The 21,424-nt window shown below is 40.5% G+C and overlaps 1 protein-coding gene across 3 annotated transcripts in view; it reads right to left on the reverse strand.

The window, feature by feature from the left end:
* The window catches only part of pank4 (pantothenate kinase 4 (inactive)), a 73,153-nt gene that overhangs the window by 27,993 nt on the left and 23,736 nt on the right, over positions 1 to 21,424 (reverse strand). For all 3 annotated transcript variants that reach the window (XR_015753447.1, XM_087980394.1, XM_087980395.1), the window contains exons 6-12: positions 20,169 to 20,322; positions 15,459 to 15,640; positions 15,174 to 15,255; positions 11,766 to 11,866; positions 8,471 to 8,626; positions 3,335 to 3,447; positions 1,671 to 1,758 (exon numbers count right to left, since the gene is read on the reverse strand). Coding sequence is in view for 2 of the 3 variants with exons in the window: in XM_087980394.1 (XP_087836520.1) it covers positions 1,671 to 1,758; positions 3,335 to 3,447; positions 8,471 to 8,626; positions 11,766 to 11,866; positions 15,174 to 15,255; positions 15,459 to 15,640; positions 20,169 to 20,322 (876 nt within the window). In the remaining variant the exon portion in view is untranslated. The remainder of the gene's footprint in view (positions 1 to 1,670; positions 1,759 to 3,334; positions 3,448 to 8,470; positions 8,627 to 11,765; positions 11,867 to 15,173; positions 15,256 to 15,458; positions 15,641 to 20,168; positions 20,323 to 21,424) is intronic.

Raw genomic sequence — 21,424 nt, forward strand, 5'->3', positions numbered from 1 at the left:
AGTGTTCTTCCACAGGATAAAATAAACCTACTGAATCCTTTCAAGCTCAAACCTGGAAAAAATAAATTGAAGCTGTCTCCACATCAACTGGATCCAAACAACAACTGTTGATAGGGAAGAAATGTATCTCTAGTTCCAGTTAAGATTCAGATTGGGTCAAATAAAATATAAGGTGACTGAATAAAAGTGTTAGTTATACTAGGGCCTCAAAAAGACATCATATTCCAAGTCAGAATGGGGATGATTGGATAACTCCCCATCAATATCCATGGGATTGATTTTACACTTACGATTTTTATCTAACTATCTTCTGCTCACCGCCTGCTGCTGCAGAATTAATTTTGATATCATTGAGAGTCATTGCTTTAGTGTGTACAGACTCATTAAACAGACTCCGCAGATTGTTTGATGCAATGCACTACTTAACTGATTGCTGAATAAAAGGCCTAACTTGTTGCAAAATAGAATGCTTTCTGCACACTCTGCCACAAGTTCTAATTCATTAGCTGACATGGTGACATTAATACATATTAAACATAAAGCACCAGTATCTTGGAACCAGTTGGCCCTCCATGGACCCAACACATTTGATTGCAACGTTATTCACCTCGAGTAATTTTCAAGACATTTTTGAAGAACACATCAAAATGAAAGTTCCATCTGCCAAAGGTGCACACAAGGCTGCAATTAACACTACTGTTTTATACAAGATTCTACAACTGCTTAGACTCTAGGGACAATAACACTGATTGAATGAATGTTTAAGTTTCAATCTGACAGGTTATTTTAAATACATGTAACAATGTTAAACTGTAATATTGTCAAGGGATATGGCGTGGGGGGGGGGGGGGTGAGATCAAGCAATTTAATCAGATCCTACATGCACTGGTTATTCCCCAAGTCAAGCAAGTAGATTAAAAGAATCCACCATTCATCTCTGCCATCCTTTATAACCATTTTGTCAGAGCCAAGGCCTTTCCTTTGATGGTATTTGCGATTGTTCCACATCCACTGCATTTGAATTTGAATTATTAATTTACTTTCGGTTTGTTTTTATTATCTTCGTGTTACTGCACCTTGCATTGCCAATTCTGTATTCAACTTTAACCTTGATGCATCCAGGAATTTGAAAATTATTTCTCATGATTTTGAGAGACATAACAGTCGGATTGCAGGGTTGGATAGGCTCACAATCTCAGGAGAAGGGAAGTGAGAAGTTGTGTATGTAGAAGCTTTTGGGTTTATTCTTCGGAAGGCTGGACTGTCAGGGATTGGAACAGGCAAGGAGACAGAAAACCACTGTGCCAAATACTGACATATCATTTATAATTTATCAAAAAGCGCACACTGTTATATATGCAAAAGTGTGTTTGTTCTTTTATCTTAGTGGCCTTCTTTTCAGAAAAGGCTAACTTTGATGAGCTGAGTGCAAATAATGTCATAGAGTACTTTTTTCAACATTGTCCCCTGGTTGCAGTTTATCACCATAATAAACTTGAAATATTTCAGGGGCTATTTAATCTCCAAATACACTTTAAACATCACAGGCCCCATTTTTCCATGATCAAAGCAACGCAAGGATCAAACACATTTGACAAAAGCTTTTTCTTCTAAACCAAATTACTGGTACTTCTTTTTTGAGGAAAAGTAAGGAAAGCAGGTGTGCCTACTTTTGAGTAAGGATCTGGAAAGTTGAATTCATTCAGACAATGCTCCCGTGTGTCCAACAAGCTTCTGACTGTTAGGGATCCGTATGCACTGAGAGAAAAACGGAAGTGAAGAAACATTTTCAGGATATACCAGGATAGCCAAAAGGTGTACAAGAATCTTTTTTTTAAAAAAGCAATCATAATGCTGCCCAAGGTTACTGCACCTTGCTGCTATGTCCAGTAGAAGGTGTAAATGCGAAGGGTGTGCAATAATAGATCAGGTTTAGCATTAATGCCTTCCATGTTTCATAGCCTGTTGACATTCATTCCCCAGGCTCCTCCAGCCATTTCTGTCATGCATTGGAAGGTTTCCCCACTTTGGATGCATCAAAAAATAGGTTTCTTTAAATAATGCATTTTAAAGTATAAAATTGTCACTGGAAAATGAAGATTTCCCACTTTAAGGGTTTTTGTTTAAATATTTCTCTATCTCTTTGGCAGCAATGAGTTATGCTTTTCAATAATAGCAATCCTGATTGGCCACAAGACTTCTATAACCACTTAATGATAGTAAATATAGGAACTGTTTGACTAAAAAAAACAAGATCATTTGAGTCTACCCTCTACATCCTGATAGTCAAGTGATATAAAACTAAATGGATTTGCTAAGCAGTCATGGCAATTATTCTCTATAATAAATCTACAACAGATTCAGACATGAGACAAGGAATGCCACACCCCACTGGAGAAGAGCCTTCAGAGCCACAGACCCAAAGTTACCTGTTTCACCCATACATAGTTCAAACACCAAAAATTGTTTACGCAGTACATAATAAAATATACTATTTCCTGAAAGAAATCAATCTAATTTGCAACTTGAATCAATTACAACCATCTTCCTCGGCTGTTTTCCTCTGAACACTACCAATGATTTACCATTCACTTGATGAAATAATGCTTCTGCAGATTAGTTCTGAATTTAATGCCTTTCGAGTGTAGGCTGTATCCTCTGGTGCTATTGCTCTGGATACGGTGAAGCAACTGGTAATGGCCAGCATTATCTATTCCTGAAAGCAAACAGATCAACTTCTCAACCTTCTCATTGCCAGTGGGGACATGCACAATTTACATATCATTCCTCATAATCAAATCCCTTCAATCATCCTGACTGCTCTCTTTTGTATCTTTTTAATGGCTAAAATATCTTACTTGCACTGTGGCAAACAGAACTGGACACAGTATCCAAGAATAGACACACGAAAGTGGCAAGATTGCCTCACTATTTCACTGGATTTATCATCCAGAAACAGGCTATTTGGCCCATCTGGTCTGGTCTTTACTGAAATTTATTCTCAGCTTAAGTTTCCTCCTATCTTACTTCCTCTAATCTCATCAGAATATCCTTTCGCATCTTTCTCTCTTAACTACTTGCTTCTGTTTACATACATTTGGAATCGTCTCAACTACTTCTTGTGATAGAAGGTTCCAGCTCAATGTGAACCATTAGTGATGTCTCAATATCTGATTAGTCATAAAGCCAGACATTTACATGTATTAAAGCAACATGATCCAGATGCTTGGAAGGGGAGATGTTGTCAACACTGAGCAACATTACAGAATTGTGAACTTCGTACATCTAGAATTACTTTGAATCCATTTAGAAACTGGACTTGGTCAAAACTCACAATGGTTGGTGCCTCAACGTCTGAAGTTTGTGCCTGTATTTCTGCCGGAATTTCTCTGCTCGCTCTGCAGCATCCAGTGATTGTGGTTGGCTCGCAACTGCTCGCTTTACTACCTGAAATGAGAAATAGAAAAACATGGATTCATACCAAAGCAGATTCTGTTAGCTGATCTAAAGAGGTGTCATAATACGGAGGAAGTGAGGACTGCAGATGCTGGAAATCAGATTTGAGTTGTTGTGGTTCTGTTCGCCGAGCTGGAAGTTTTTGTTGCAAACGTTTCGTCCCCTGGCTAGGCGACATCATCAGTGCTTGGGAGCCTCCTGCGAAGCGCTTCTTTGATGTTTCCTCCGGTGTTTATAGTGGTCTGTCCCTGCCGCTTCCGGTTGTCAGTTTCAGCTGTCCGCTGTAGTGGTTGGTATATTGGGTCCAGGTCGATGTGTTTGTTGATGGAGTTTGTGGATGAATGCCATGCCTCTCGGAATTCCCTGGCTGTTCTCTGTCTGGCTTGCCCTATGATAGTAGTGTTGTCCCAGTCGAATTCATGTTGCTTGTTGTCTGCGTGTGTGGCTACTAAGGATAGCTGGTCGTGTCGTTTCGTGGCTAGTTGATGTTCATGTATGCGGATTGTTAGCTGTCTTCCTGTTTGTCCTATATAGTGTTTAGTGCAGTCCTTGCATGGTATTTTGTACACTACATTCGTCTTGCTCATGTTGGGTATCGGGTCCTTCGTTCTGGTGAGTTGTTGTCTGAGCGTGGCTGTTGGTTTGTGTGCCGTTATGAGTCCTAGGGGTCGCAGTAGTCTGGCAGTCAGTTCCGAGATGCTCCTGATGTATGGTAGTGTGGCTAGTCCTTTTGGTTGTGGTATGTCCTCGTTCCATGGTCTTTCTCTTAGGCATCTGCTGATGAAGTTGCGCGGTATCCGTTTTTGGCGAATACCTTGTATAGGTGTTCCTCTTCTTTTTTGCAGTCCTGGTGTACTGCAGTGTGTTGTGGCCCTTTTGAATAGTGTCCTGATGCAGCTTCGTTTGTGTGTGTTGGGGTGGTTACTTTCATAGTTTAGGACTTGGTCTGTGTGTGTGGCTTTCCTGTATACTCTTGTAGTGAATTCTTCGTCTGGTGTTCTCTGTACCATCCTAGACGTGATGGTACAGAGAACACCAGACGGAGAATTCACTACAAGAGTATACAGGAAAGCCACACACACAGACCAAGTCCTAAACTATGAAAGTAACCACCCCAACACACACAAACGAAGCTGCATCAGGACACTATTCAAAAGGGCCACAACACACTGCAGTACACCAGGACTGCAAAAAAGAAGAGGAACACCTATACAAGGTATTCGCCAAAAACGGATACCGCGCAACTTCATCAGCAGATGCCTAAGAGAAAGACCATGGAACGAGGACATACCACAACCAAAAGGACTAGCCACACTACCATACATCAGGAGCATCTCGGAACTGACTGCCAGACTACTGCGACCCCTAGGACTCATAATGGCACACAAACCAACAGCCACGCTCAGACAACAACTCACCAGAACGAAGGACCCGATACCCAACATGAGCAAGACGAATGTAGTGTACAAAATACCATGCAAGGACTGCACTAAACACTATATAGGACAAACAGGAAGACAGCTAACAATCCGCATACATGAACATCAACTAGCCACGAAACGACACGACCAGCTATCCTTAGTAGCCACACACACAGACAACAAGCAACATGAATTCGATTGGGACAACACTACTATCATAGGGCAAGCCAGACAGAGAACAGCCAGGGAATTCCTAGAGGCATGGCATTCATCCACAAACTCCATCAACAAACACATCGACCTGGACCCAATATACCAACCACTACAGCGGACAGCTGAAACTGACAACCGGAAGCGGCAGGGACAGACCACTATAAACACCGGAGGAAACATCAAAGAAGCGCTTCGCAGGAGGCTCCCAAGCACTGATGATGTCGCCTAGCCAGGGGACGAAACGTTTGCAACAAAAACTTCCAGCTCGGCGAACAGAACCACAACAACGAGCACCCGAGCTACAAATCTTCGCACAAACTTTGATCAGATTTGAATGTGGGATGCTGGAAACACACAGCAGTCAGGCAGCATCCGAGGAGCAGGAGAGTTGACGTTTTGGGCCGAAGCCCTTCATCAGGAATGAGGCTGTATAGTCTGTTGAAAATTGTTAAATCACTGACTTCTTCCAGTTCTCATGAAAGGATAACTGACCTGCTCCATGGCCTCTTTTCTCCTTGATGCCTTGGGGTTCTCAGATATGGACAGCTCGGGTCCTCCACTTCACTCTCCTCTCATCATCCAATAGAAAAGCGGAGGACCAGCGCCATCCATATCTGAGATCCGCAAGGCATCTATATCTGAGATCCCCAAGGCATCAAGGGAAAGGAGGCAATGAAGCAGGTCAATTATCCTCTCGCGAGAACTGGAAGACGCCAGTGATTTAACAGCTTTTAACAGGCTGTACAGCCTCATTCCTGATGAAGGGCTTCTGCCCAAAATGTCGATTCTCCTGCTCCTCGGATGCTGCCTGACCTGCTGTGCTTTTCCAGCACTACATTCTCGACACAGGTGTCATAGTACAACATACCAGGAGAGTGAGAGAGCGCATGAGAGATACAAATAAAGAATTTATATTGCGCATTATCATACAATCCAAATATCCAAATTGCTTCATGATCAATTAAATTACTTTTGATGTGTAGACACTTCATATATAGACCAACATGGCAGCCAACTTGAATGTAGTGAATGACACAAATGAGCAGGTAATCTCAAGTTGGCAGTACTAGTCGAGATAAGGCAATGACTTTTATTGGTTCTACAGAGCCTTGGATTTTACTTCAAATTACTTTGGAGTTACTGAAATCTTCCCCAGGACCTGAAATTCTCTCTCTAAACCTATGTGCCACTCTCTCTGCCCATGTTTAAGTTGCTCCTTAAACTTACTACTTTAACAAACGATTAGCAACCCAGTATGCAAGTTACTTGGTTTCAAACTTTTTCCATGATTAAACTCTCATGTGAAGCATCTTGCCATTTTACTACATTTAAGTGTTATATTAACCCAAATGATCCAACTTCAAATGTACTCAGATTTTGTACATCTGGAATTCAAGATTTATCACTTTCATAATGGCTTATTCAGCAATATGTTATTTTACAGAATAAAAGTGGCAAAGCATATAAAAAGCATGACAACTGCACTATGGCTCATACAAAAATATGTTGCAACAAATCTGGTGACTGTAAGCTCTCAAATCCAAACACAAGTCCTAGTCATTTTTGGATTTCAAAATAATTTTAGAATGCCGAACCTCTAGCTTGTGAACCAGATAAAAGTATAAAGCTCAGACATAAAATAGCGACAAAGCATTATAAAACAGTAAAAAAAATATTTTTATTCAACTAAAACTAGTGATGAAACATTTATAAAGCAGTTAATCGGGGAATCAGCAAAGGTACTGATTACATTTGGTAGCTACATCGCCCTTGGTAAAGGATCTGTAAAGTTTTCAAAAAATTGGACAGACCTCAGGCATGTCTTTGGCATCCATCCAAACTATAAAGGACCAAGCCTTTCAGACCTCTTGTTTCAAAAGAATGCTGAGTTCAAATTTAAAATAGAAGAAGAATATAAATTCTCTCCAAATGATAGCTTGGGAGCACTGGCCTAAGCTATTGATGGTCACCTGTAATTGCAATGTACTAATATGACACAAGGACTGAAACTAAGAACCTTCCAAATGCTTCATTGTGTATGGTAGACAAGCAGTAGCTCAATGTGTATAGGATGGTGAGGGAAGAGGAACTGACTACAATGTGTGTCTGTCACCATTTTGAAGACAGAATATGGAGGTTTTATTTACCAGAAATTAACTAGAAAGTTTTATTCATAGATTACAAGTTATCCCATGAACAGCAATTGATTAAATGACCAAATAACCAGATTTTAGATTTTCATTGAGGAACAAAGTTTGGCCAGAATTCTGAGGAAATCTAACCTACATTCATTTGCAATGTACCACCAGACTTTTAAGGACCAGTGGAGAGGCTTTGGTTTAAACATCTTATCGTAAAGATAGTATCTCTGACAGAGCAGATAACCCTCAATATTGCACTAATGAGTCAACCTAGATTATGTGTTCAAATTGATGACGTGGAAGTTAAACTGCAATCTAATGACTTGGAGATACAAGTCCTATCCACCAAGGGAACTGACAACGGAACAGCAGCAATATCCAAATTTACCATTAAAACTTAAAATTGAGTAGCTCAGTGGGTGCGTGCACCAAACAATAGAAACCTATACTGACATTGCCAGCCTCAATTCCTTATTTAAGTGATTACAGTTGGTGCGACTTGCTGAAGACCAATGCCATAGGAAATGGAAAAAGTCAGGATTTCTGTCACTGACTATTACCCAGGAAAGCTTCTTGCAAGTGCAGCATGGATCTCAACAGAATTTAAGATCATACTTCAGTTTGGTAAACATGATAAAACAGCCCAACACTTCTTTTTGAATACTCCACAAGGCAAACGCCTGCTTATACTAAGCTGGAAGAAAGCGAGGACTGCAGATGCAGATCAGGGTCAAGTGTGGGTGTTAGAAAAGCACAGCAGGTCAGGCAGCATCGGAGGTGAGGGGATTCAACATTTCGGGCATAAGCCCTTCATCAGGACATAAGCCCTTCATTCCTACTGGTCGATTCTCCTGCTCGTCTGATGCTGCCTGACCTGCTGTGCTTTTCCAGCACCACACTCTCTGCTTATACTAAGCAGTCAACGCCTGTGGAAATGAACCCGAACAGGAAGGAACATCCTAGGCAAAATAGGGAAGTGCGGTTTAATTAAAATAAATCAAGAGGTAGGAGGGGGCATAAATCAATATTTCCAGATAACTACAAAGGAGATCACACAGCAGCTTCACCCAGAAGTTAAGGTAAACAGCACAGCTACATTTAAGGTGAAGCACACGAAGAACCAGAAATAGCTTTGATTGGGTTAAAGGAAGAAGTAAAATGTCAAGGCACTCGTAAAGAACAAATACCAGCACAGATGAGGTGGGTCAAATATAAATTCTATTTAAACAAAATACTTACACCATCTAAAGCATCCTCGAAGCAGCTCAGCCAATACTCCCTTGCCATTGCATCTTCTGTGAGATCAACTGTATCTGGGACATATGAAGAGGCGTCAAGGAGGAGTGGAAGGTTCACTAGCTGCCGTTCCAGTCTGTCCATCTCCAACATGTCAAACTACCAAAGAACCAAACCTTGAATTTACTGCATGAAGTAACATGTTTATTTCTCATTAGACATCTTTTGTAATACCTCAAAAATGTACAAATATTGGTAGAGTGAGCATACACACTGCCAAATTGTCACTTACTGGAACTCTCATTGGCTGTTGATGTTTATCTGGCAAAGTTTCTTTCGTTTTCTGCTACCTAGTCATTTATCAGGTCAAAATTCATTGCAGCTTGGTATAATGTATTAATAAATGAAACCCAGCATGAACTTGTTAAAACAAAATGACATTCCTTTGATTAATTCAACAGAATTCTTTAATTTAACAATGCAATTAATGGATCATGGAGGAATGGCTGATGAAGCTTATGACTTTTGGACATCAGTTGTGTGTATATAAACTTAGCTGAAGGACAGAATGCAGAGTGATGAATAATCATTTGAGAGGCTGAAGGGAAATGTGTGGTGGTGTGCTACAGGCATTGGTATTAAGAGCACTGTTCTTTTTCATCTAAGTCCAGGTCATTAATGCAAATGTGGAAAAGTTGTAGACTAAGTTTGCAGATAATGCAAAACATGTTGTAAACCATGAGGATAGTTAACAGGCTTCAGAAGGTCATAGACAACTGGTGAAATCTGCAGACACATGGCAGGTCAAATTTAACCAAGAGAAAAATGTGGCATGTTTCATTTTGATATGAAGAGCAAGAATCAGTATAAATTAAGTGGTACAATGTACAGGAACACAGGAGGTGCATCTTGCTGGTGCAACAAATTCAGAGGTTGTTAAAAAGGAAAGGAACCCTTGGCTAGGCCCTACTTGAGTACAGTGGCCAAATTCTCAGATAACCAAGATCTCACTGAACGGAGGAACAGACTGAATGGGCTGAATGGCCTACTTCTGCTCTTCCATGTAATGATTTTATTCTGGGCACCACACTTCAGGAAGGATATCAAAACTTTTGCAAGGATGTAGAAAACCTTTACAGGATGCAACATTACTTCAGGATTAAAGACTTCAGTTATATGGAGAGACAAGAGAAACCCAAGTTATTCTCTTTAGAGCAGCAAAGGCTAAAAGAGAAGGGGCATTTGATGGAGACAGTCAACATTTTAAAAGAGTTCTATATGTCTACGATTCGATCACAATTAAAACTATAAACACGAGCCAGCATAGGTGGCCCCGTAACCCAAACACTTTGGAGGCTTTTTAATCATGGCAGCACTGTCCTTGCAAGTCCTTCCATTTCTTGCTTTTTACCACAAGGCACTGAAATAACTGTATTTCATTTTATTATTTGTTTACAAGTGCTATCAATATACTTCCAACTCACACTTCTGGAAATACTAAAATAAAAATTATGGGGTAAAATTCAGCATGCCTGTTAGAGTAATTCGAACTGATGCAAAAATACAGCGTGGAATACGGACAGGTTTTGTAGGAATTTATCCAGCTGGGATTTCTCTCAACCCTCCCAAGGATATGTAAACAGTGGAGTGGTTGTAATCAAATGCACTCCTTTCTATCCTGCACTAGAGAGAAAGGGAAAGCAAGGTAACAGCATGCATGGCCATTCAACCTGCAATGCCAACTGTTCAAGGTATTTGCCAATTCTTTTCTGCTCCTTCTTTCAACAGGATGAGAATTACACTGAAAAGGTAACGCAACAAAGCAAAGGGAAAGAAATGAAAATGGTCACTTACTGAAAACTGTAGCAGGAGTAACATAAGGTGGAAGAAACCAGGAAGGAATGAAAGATGCAGGTTAGAACTTAAAAGTGCAAAATAAGCCAAATAAGAAAATACCCCCCACAATTTCATGCAAGCTAGATCTCAACCACTGAAGAGAAGAAATGCCTCCTTCTCTGCACATCACCACAACGCTTCAAGTATCATAAATCTTATTGCTTGACATTACAGGGAATGAAGTGGACAATACTCTGCAACTAAAAATATCTCAAGGCTTTAACAGGTTTTTTATCACCCTAATTCAAAACACAAAAGCCTTCCTACTTTAACAGCAGTCAAGTGTCGGTCAATGATAGCCTAACAAAAAACTTAAACATGGACAATATTCTGTCAGGAAACCAATATTCTCATATATAGACCATGTGACTTGACATATCCTGTAACAAATAGTAGCTACCTGGAACACAATCTGATGTGAAGGTACCATGGTTTCATACAAGACAGGCTCAAAGTAGCATAGACAGTTTATGCAAAAGCAAATTTCAATGACAATTATTGACTAGAGTTCCTCAATTGATTTTGGAGATGCAAAAGTAGTACTGGAAAGAACCTTTGTACAGACTAATATCTGAGTTTCAAACATTCTATACATGTTTACATTAAAGTAAATATTAGCATGAAGTTTCAAAAACCACTATAAACAAGGATGTTTCAGAATCTTCTGGAATAAATAGTGAATTTTCAAAACATGGTGCAATATGTGGGGGTGGTGAGATGAGGGAGTTAGGGAGGGGGCAGACATTGAAGAGTCATCTGCTGGTTTCAGGAACAGGGCCTTTTTCATTCCCTTCATGGCATCGTGGGATTAAAAAGAAAACTTCCAGGAAATAAAGATTTGCAGAACAAATCAAACTACTGTAATAGCCTGTGCATTAGTGAATGCATAACCAAGCCAAATTCATGAAAGTTTTAAGGCTCATTTACACTGTTCCTTACTACTGTGCTGTAAAGGTAGCCAGAATCCAGGGTCTCGGCCAAATGCAATACAAACCAGAACTCGATGGAACGAGGCTTTCCTGTGAAAGGAGAGTCCTGCACCTCTCCAGGATCAGGATAACCCTCCAGTTAGCATTTGTACAATACAAGCTGAGTGTTCAATATCTCTCCCACAAAGTGCTACATTAGAAAGCATTATAAACAAGGTTTTTTGCAAATCGTTTGAAACAAATAGCACAAACTTTGAAATGCCAGCCATGATTTGTTTTGTTACGCTAGACAAGAACACCAAATGCTAACTTAACTCCCTGCTTCTACAGCAACACTGTCTACTTAAACTGGAACTACTTAAAAAGGTCATGCTGGTATTTGTTCACTGCTCTAGCTAAATGTTTTGAATGTACTAGATTTTATATAACTCACTTGGTTCAAAGAATACATGATTCTCATTACATATGCATACCGTTCCACTTCGTGTTCGCTGTAATGGATGCACATCAGGAGAACTGTTCATTAAGCCTGAACTGCCAGCATAGTTCTCTCCCCAGCTATACTGGTTCGGATCTGAAAAATAAGATGATAGGGTTGAAAGTGTGCAACTTAGGAGCAAAATGGTTGAAATTCTGGGAAAGGAGAAAAATTTGGAGGAACGACAGTGAATTGAGAAAGGTTTCCTATCAACTAATACGCACTTTAGGAACCTCTTCCACTACTGCCTGTAGTATCAGTCTCAATTACATGTTCAAGGTCTTGCTGCCTGGTTTGACCCAATGAACTGCTGATTCAGAAAGCAAGGATACTACTAATGATTTGCAGCCAATCAACAAATTAATTTTGTTATCAATCAAAGCTAAATTATAAGAGCAGGTGTCAAACCCAGGCTTGTATTCCTTTGAACGCAGCAACACATGGGTGCTGCAAATGAGGTGCTTATAGATGTACAAACAAAGTCACAGTGCTGATAGAAACAGAGGTAGGCCATTCAGCCCATCAGGCTTACCCTGTCATTCAAGCAATTATGGTGTAACTTCTAAATCAATGCCACTTTTTTGCATTCTCTTTATGTACAGAGGAACTTTGATTATCTGAGCTACACGGGCGGGGAATATTTTGTTCGGATAATCGAATGTTCGGATAACATGGTTCACCCAAGCATCGGGACCTTGAGATCTTATCCGGATAATCTGAAATTCGGATAATTGCCATTCAGATGATCGAGGTTTCTCTGTACCTTAATATTATTAGTATCCGTGAACTTATTGATTGTTGTAATGAACATGCTCAATGACTGAGCCTTCACAACCCACTGGAGTTGTGAATTCCAAAGACTGAACATCCAGAGCGAAGAAATTCTTCCTCAACACAGTCTTATTCAGCATACTTCATAACCTAAGGTTACGTACCCCAACTCTAGGGTCACCAGCTAGGGGAAACATTGTACTCACATCCACCTTGACCCACTCTGTAAGATTTTTATTTGTTTCAATGAGACAACCTCTCATTCTTTAAAACTCTAGAGAATACAAATCTAGTTTCCTTCACAATCCTGCCAAGCTAAGGATTAATCTGGTGAGACTCCATTGAATTTCCTCTATTCAAATATATCCTTCTTTCTGTAAGGAGAAAGTGATGACTGCAAGTGCTGGAGATCAGAGTTGAAAACTGTGGTGCTGGAAAAGTACAGCAGGTCAGGCAGCATCTGAGGAGCAGGAAAATTGACGTTTATCCCGATGAAGAGCTTATGCTCGAAATATCGATTCTCCTGTTCCTCAGATGCTGTCTGACCAACTGTGCTTTTCCAGTGCCATACTTTTTGACCCTTCCTTAGATAAGGAGACCAAAACTATATACAATGTTCCAGATGCGGTCTCACCAAGGGTCTATACAATAGTAGGAAGATGCCTCTATTTAGGTACGCTCTGTTCTGATATAACATGATATTCCTGTGCAATTCCGCGTTATAAGAAAATCGCAGAACAGCAGCACCATTTAAACCAATGGGACCGGAATCACGTTATAGAATCATGGGTAAGGAAAGTTTGTGTTCTACAAATAATGGACTAAATTCTTCAATCACATTATAGCCAATTCGCATTGAAGAAGTGTGCGTTACAGCGGAACAGTTTGAAATCAGTTTGAAATGAATGCTAACATATCAGTTGACTTTCTAATTTGTTTTACCTGCATGTTAGCTTTTATTGACTTATGGACAAGGACACCCAGAGCCCTTTGGACACCTACATTTTCCAACCCCTCATCATTTAAAAAAATCGACCTTTTGTTTCTTTTCTATCACAGAGAAAAACCTCACACATATTCACATTAGATATAATCTGACACATTTAAACCCATTAATTCAGCCTGTTCATTTCTCCTTCAATGGCCTTGCATCTTTTTCAACACTTACATTCCCACCCAGTTTGGAGTCATCAGCAAATTTGGAGATTTTGGTTCCTGCAAAAAATTATTTATATGGGTTGCAAAATTGGAAATCTAGCACTGACTGTTGCAGAAGTTCAGAAGTAGGGATGATCACTGATGACTGCATAATATTCAGCACCATTCAGGACTCCTCAGATACTGAAGCAAATCCATGTTCAAACGCAACAAGATCTGGTCACTATCCAGGTTTGGGCTGACAAATGGCAAGTAACAATCGAGCGACACAAATGCCATAAAAGACATTCTAACCACTATCCCATGCCTTTTGGTGGTGTTGCCTATCATTGAATCCACCATGATCAAACATCCTGGGGGTTTCCACCGACTTGAAAATCAACTGGACCACCATATAAATTCAATGGTTACAAGGGCAGGTTAAAGGGTAGGAATACTATGGAGAATAACTCATTTCCTGACACCCCAAAGCCTGTCCATCATCTACAACGCATAAGTCAGGAGTGTGATGGAATATTCCCCACTTGCCTGGATGAGTGCAGCTCCAACAACAATCAGGAAGCTTGACATGATCCAGGACAAAGCAGCCCACTTGACTGGCAGCATATCTACAAGGATCCACTCCATCCACCACTGACACTCAGTAGCAACAGTGTGTACTTCCTACAAGATGCACCACAGAAACTTACCAAAGATCCCTAGACAGCTCCTGCCAAACCCACAACCACTTGCATCTCGAATTTCAAGGGCAGCAGATACATGGGAACACTACCATCTGCAAGTTTCCCTCCAAGCCACTCACCATTCAGACTTGGAAATATATTACTGTTCCTTCACTATTGCTGGGTCAAAATCTACGAATTCTCCTCCTAAGGGCATTGTGGGTTTCCCTACAGCACATGGACTGCAACATTTCAAGAAAGCAGTTCAGTACCTTCTTCTAAATGGCAACTAGATAAAAGCACTAAATGCTGGTCAGCCAGCGGTATCCATGTTCTACTAGTGAATAAGAAAACACCTGGAACAGCTTGCCACTCAGTGAATGATCCATTTGTTCCTACTGTCTACTTTCTGTCAATTAACCAATTCTCAATAAGGTAGGAGGGAAAATATTTCGTCTGGTAGGAGCAGCTCAGACAAGGTGGCATTGCCTTAAATTAGAGCAGGGCCACTCAGGTTGGATGCCAAGAAGCAATTCTTCACATGAAGCGAACAGAAAATTGCTAATAGGTTGCTTAGGCTAGGAAGGAAGTGAAAGTCTTTTGTCAGGTAATGGTATTAAGAGTTACAAAAGCAAGCTGGGTAAATTAACTTTAAACAGAAATCAGTCCCAATTTAATTACATGACAGAACAAATTCAAGGAATGGAATTGTTTGTTGCTGTTCTTATGATTTAACTACAACAGAGGGATGAGTGTAGAATTCCAGATTTTACCTCAACTAAAAGAGTAGTACATTGAAAACAGGCACTTACTGTCCTCTTCTGCTCCCTTTAGAAAAGCCCCAATGGCACCAAGGTATCCTTCATGTCTTAAAAAGAGTGCCTGAACTTCACCCTAACAATCAAGCAAGATAAAAATAAATGGTAAACTAATCAATTGCATATTTGTTACTACACTGTTAGGACATCTAGATTCATGCCAAATAGTTTAGATACCTCCATCAAAGATCCAATAGAACACAGTACCCCATACCCTCTAGCAAATCACTTGCCAATCATCTACCCCACCACTTCCCCCATCAATCCCTAAATTGTTACCTTTGTAAAGTAGTTGATACTGTAGGTAATGGTGTGCATGGTAACAGGGTGGCCGCGGATAAAGAAACCACCAAAGTATACTCGGCTGAGGTTGTGAAGCTTGGCATACAAGCAGGCCAGCTGGCCAATGTCATTGCTGATCATGTGCAGTAAACTCTTGGCCATATCCTCTTTGGTGAACTCTAGATACAAAAAAAAACACAGTAGAGACATCTAATGAATTGTAAAGTCTTTTTTTGTGTGGGGTGGGGAGGTGAAGGGGAAGAAAGAAGAGGGTGAGACAGCACAATCAAGAGAAAGAAAAACTGAGAGGTAACTGTGGGATTCACATTACCAGGTGTCACTAACCACTTGCAAAGTTCCAGAATCTCAATTAACTCTATTTACTAACCACATGAAGCAGAATGACACAGTCTTGTGATGTGAGGTGTGGTAAGTGTGACTGCTTTTGACATCAAGGCAGCATTTGACCAAGTGCAGAATCAAGGACTCCTAACAAAAATAGAGTTAATGACTGAGGGGAGGACCTGCCAGGAGTGCACAAGGTTATGAGGATCTGAACAGGGTGAATAGAAAGTCAAAGAGTCAACAACAGGAAACATAATTTTACACCGAAAGACAGGATGATCAGAAGGGATTTGAGGAAAGGTATTTTTCACCCAAAGGGAGGTGGGGTTCCAAAATGCAGTAGGTGGGAAGGTAGTTGAGGTGGATAATCTCACAACCTTGAAAATTTACTTAGATGAATGAGCACTAAATACTCCCAACATTCAAGGCTATGTAGTGTTGGACAGTGAGACTAGTGTAAATCCAATATAGCTTTGGCAGTACAGATTTGATGGGCCAAAGGCCTCTTCTGTACTGTAGGATTGTACGAAGCTAAAGGAAGATGGTTATTACTGTTGAAGGTTAGTCATCTCAGCTTCAGGCATCCCTGCATCCCTCCTTAAGGTAAATATTTTCTAAACCTTCTGACAGGTGTTACTACACACCTCTGGAGCAAGCGGGACTTGAACTAGGGTTTTCTCTGACTCAGATACAGAGACATTACTACTGTACCACAACAGTTCTATAACTCTTCAGGGCAACCATCGTCAGCTGTTTCATCAATGACCTTCCCTTAAACACAAGGTCAGAAATGGGATGCTCATTGATGTATGCACAATTTACAGCACAATTCATGATTCTTCAGATACAGAAGCAGTCCATGTCCAAATGCAACAAGATCTGGACAATTTCCAGATTTAGGTTCACAAGTAGCAAGTAACATTCATGCCACACAAATGACAAGCAATGATCATTTTGAACAAGAGAGAATCTAACTATTGCCTTTGATATACAATGGCACCATTGTCACTGAATCCCCAACTAGCAATATCCTGGGGCTACCATTAACCAGAAAATGAACTGAGCCATATTAACACTGTGGCAACAACAGTGGTCAGAAGCTAAGAATCCTGCAGCAAGTAACTCACTTCATGACTCCCAAAGCCAGTCTACTTATAAAGCATAAGTCAGAATTGTGATAGAATACTTTCCACTTGCCTTGATGAGTGCAGCCCCAACAACACTCAAGCAGCCTGACAATATCCAGTTAAAAAGTAGTCTGCTGGATTGGCATCACATCCATAAACATTCACTCTCTCCATTACTGATGCTCAGGATCAATAGTGTGTACCACCTACATGATGCACTGCAGACACTCACCAAGGCTCTTCAGACAGCATCTGAGCCACAAACACAAACATCTGGAAAAACAAGGGAACTCCACCATCTGCAAGTTCCTCTCCAAGCCATTGAGATGGAAGCATTCCTTCATTATAACTGGATCAACATCCTGGAACTCCCTCCCAAACGAAATATGCATCTACTAATACCAAAAGACTACAGAGGGTCAAGAAGGCAGCTCATTATCAAGATCATAGAACATTGAACATTACAGCACAGTACAGGCCCTTTGGCCCTCGATGTTGCGCTGACCAGTGAAATCAATCTGGAGCCCATCTAACCTACACTATTCCACTTTCATCCACGTCTATCCAATGACCATTTAAATGCCCTTAACGTTGGCAATTTGCTACTGTTGCAGGCAGTGTGTTCTACTACTCTGAGTAAATAAACTACCTCTGAAATCTGTCCTATATCTATCACTCCTCAATTTAAAGCTATGCACCCTCGTGCTAGCCATCACCATCCGACAAGAAAGGCTCTCAATGTCCACCCTATCTAACCCTCTGATCATCTTGTATGTCTCTATTAAGTCACTTCTCCACCTTCTTCTCTCTAGCGAAAACAGCCTCAGCCCTCAGCCTTTCTTCATTAGAACTTCCCTCCATTAGTTCCTGGTAAATCGCCTCTGCACCCTTTCAATGTTTCCACATACTTCCTATCATGCAGCGACCAGAACTGTAGGTAATACTCCAAGTTTTGTACTGCTGCAGCATGACCTTATGGCTCCGAAACGCAATGCCTTTACCAATAAAAGCTAACACACTGTACACCTTCTTAACAACCCTATCAACCTGGGTGGCAACTTTCAAGGATCTATGCACATGGACACAGACATCTCTGCTCATCCACACTACCAAAAATCTTACTATTAGCCCAGTACTCTGTATTCCTGTTACTCCTTCTAAAAAGTGAATCACCTCACACTTTTCCGCATTAAACTCTATTTGCCACCTCTCAGCCCAGCTCTGCAGCTTACTTATGACCCTCTGTAACCTGCAATATCCTTCAGCATTATCCACAACTCTACCAACCTTAGTGTCATCCACAAATTTACTAACCCATCCTCTATACCCTCATCCAGGTCAGTTATAAAAATGACAAACCGCAGTGGCCCCAAAACAGATCCTTGCGGTATCTCTTTAGTAACTGAACTCCAGGATGAACATTTCCCATCAACCACCACCGTTTTCTTACAACTAGCCAATTTCTGATCCAAACAACTAAATCACCCTCAATGCCATGCCTCCACATTCTCTGCAATTGCCTGCCGGGGAGAACCTTATCAAACGCTCTACTGAAATCCATATATACAGCATATCAACCACTTTACCCTCATCCACCTGTTTGGTCACCTTCTCAAAAAACTCAATAGAGTTAGTGAGGCACGACCTACCCTTCACAAAACCGTGTTTGACTATCCCTAATCAAATCATTCCTTTCTAGAAGACTATAAATCCTATCTCTTGTAATCCTTTCCAGCACTTTACCTACAACCGAAGTAAGGCTCACTGGTCTATAATTACCAGGATTGTCTCTACTCCTCTTCTTGAACAAGGGGACAACATTTGCTATCCTCCAGTCTTCTGGCACTAATCCTGTAGAACAATGGTGACAAAGATTAAAGCCAAAGGCTCTGCAATCTCCTCCCTAGCATCCCAGAGAATCCTAGGATAAATCCGATCCAGCCCAGGGGACTTACCTAATTTCACATTTTCCAGAATTGCTAACACCTCCTCCTTATGAACCTCAATCCCGTCTTAATAGCCTGAATCGCAATATTCTCCTGGACAACATTGTCTTTTTCTTGTGTGAATACTGATGAAAAGTATTCATTTAGCGCCTCTCCTAACTCGTTGGACTTCCCACTACTGTCCTTGACTGGCCCTAATGTTACTCTCGTCATTTTTTTTATTCCTCTCATACCTATAGAAAGCTTTAGTGTTTTCCTTGATCCTACCTGCCAAAGACTTCTTGTGTCCCCTCCTGGCTCTTCTTAGCTCTCTCTTTAGGTTCTTCCCAGCTAACTTGTAATTCTTAAGCGCCCTAGCTAAACCTACACATCTCATCTTTACATAAGCCTCCTCCTTCTGTTCCTTGAACAAGCTCCACATTTCAATTGTGCCCATCCCTTGCAGTTTCCTTCTCCATCTTAAATCTTGCTTAATCACATCATAATAGACTTTCTCCCAGCTATAACTGTTGCCCTGGAGTATATATCTATTTCTTTCGATCACTAAAGTAAACGTAAGCAAACTGCGGTCACTATCAGCAGAGTGCTCACCTACCCCCAAATCTAACACCTAGCCTGCTTCATTATTCAATATCAAATCCAATGTGGCCTCACCTCGCCTCTTGTTGGCCTATCCAGATAAAAGTCTGGCACAGCCAGTCATGCCCACATCCGAAAAATGAATAAGAAAAACTTGCATTTGAATTCCCGCACAAAAAAAAACAATTAATTTCAGTGATGCAACACACCTAATTCAATTAGAGTCATAGAGTAATAGAGATGTATAGCACGGAAACAGACCCTTCGGTCCAATTAGCAATTTGGCCAAGGGGTGTCAAAAGTTACTAGTAACGGATGATGTCACACTGGTGCAGAAGATGAACATGGTTCTTCGCTTGGACTTTAAACGTTGTTCAGTGAAAGAGTGAAGATGTTTTACTTTGAATGAAACAACATGTACTAAAATAGGAGGTATTCCAGCACTAACATCTCCCATCTTAATGTATTTAAAACTTAAAAGTGATGGCAATACATTAATTCCAACATCAATCATCATATATGTAAAATGAAGCTTAAGATATGATTTTGCATTCTATTGTTGTTTATGAGAGTGTACAATGGTAGTGCTAATGGGTAGGATCATAAAGCAGCAATAATTATTACGATCGTTATCTATAAAAGGTTATTACAAGAAACTGCCTCTGGCCAAACAGGATTCAAGACGTGGCAACTGAATAAGATGTACCTACCTTTATCAGTAGTGGCAGATTTTCCAAAGCTACTGGCAATAAGATCTCCAGTCAGCCCAAAGGATTCATATGCCCCACCGTAAATGTCACGAACTAACATATCCACATTTGTGTGCTGCCCTTTTGAAGCAAGTTGCAATAATTCATCAAATCGCTGTATGAAGAGAATAAAAGTTAAAGTAAGCCATACACAAATTAGGTTAGCCTTTTGGGCATAAGTCTAGACATGATAATGCAGAAAATTGCCTTTATAACTTAAAATGCAATGAATCATAAATAATAAGCATATTACAGCCCTTTGGTTTCTAATTGCTGCGTACAGTTAGGGATATAAAAAGAAACTCAAGGAAATAAAATTGAACTTAAAATTGTGATTTATGTCATCTGAGTGTTCCTTTTGCTTAGCCTACTCCTTCACTGATTCCTTCATGAAACCTAAATGCCAGTTTCCCTTCAAACACCTTAGTCACATATCCATGTTTTAACAGGAACAGACAGTGTCATCGCTCTTTTCCTGGCCTCCCCCCATCTGTACTGAGTTGAATGAATAATAAATAAGAGCAGAAACAATGGTTAATTCTGTTCTTGTAGATCAGTTAACAGAAGTCAATTATAACACCCCTACTCCACCATGCAATAAAGATCAATTCGCTCAAGAGAAACTGGGATTAAACTTTATCATCATTTTTATTTTCCCTAGGTTTGCAACTTTGGGCCGGGGGAAATGTTCTGAATAAGAAGTAAAGCAATTAATAAAGAATGACAGCAATATTAACTGGAAACCACAACAGAAAAGGACAATTGCCATCATCAATGCTGTGGCCAAACTTTAGGACTGAGTCAAAGTCATACAGCACAGAATCAGACCTTTCGGTCCAACCCATCCATGCTGACCAGATATCCTCAACTGAACTAGTCTTGCTTGCTTGCATTTGGCCCATATCCCTCTAAACATTTCCTATTCATATGCCTACCCAATTGTCTTTTAAATGTTGTACAGAGGAATCTCAATTAACCAAATATCAATTATCCAAATATCGGATTATCTGAAGGAGATCTCATGGTGCCGATAGAAACATTACATCAAAGAGGTGTTTTCAACACTGATTGCGCTTTTTGTTTACAATGATTAAAAATGAACTTGGCTTACTGATTTGCTGCCGAGAGCAGTCCTGGACATCAATGGCAGCCCAGGCACTGTCTTCAAATGACTGACTGCCCACCCCCTCTCTCTCTCCCCACACCTTCCCTGAAGT

This window comes from Chiloscyllium plagiosum, unplaced genomic scaffold (genome assembly GCF_037043375.1).
Source record: "Chiloscyllium plagiosum isolate Xiang-an unplaced genomic scaffold, Cpla_swu_hap1 HiC_scaffold_37, whole genome shotgun sequence".
NCBI classification, from domain to species: domain Eukaryota; kingdom Metazoa; phylum Chordata; class Chondrichthyes; order Orectolobiformes; family Hemiscylliidae; genus Chiloscyllium; species Chiloscyllium plagiosum.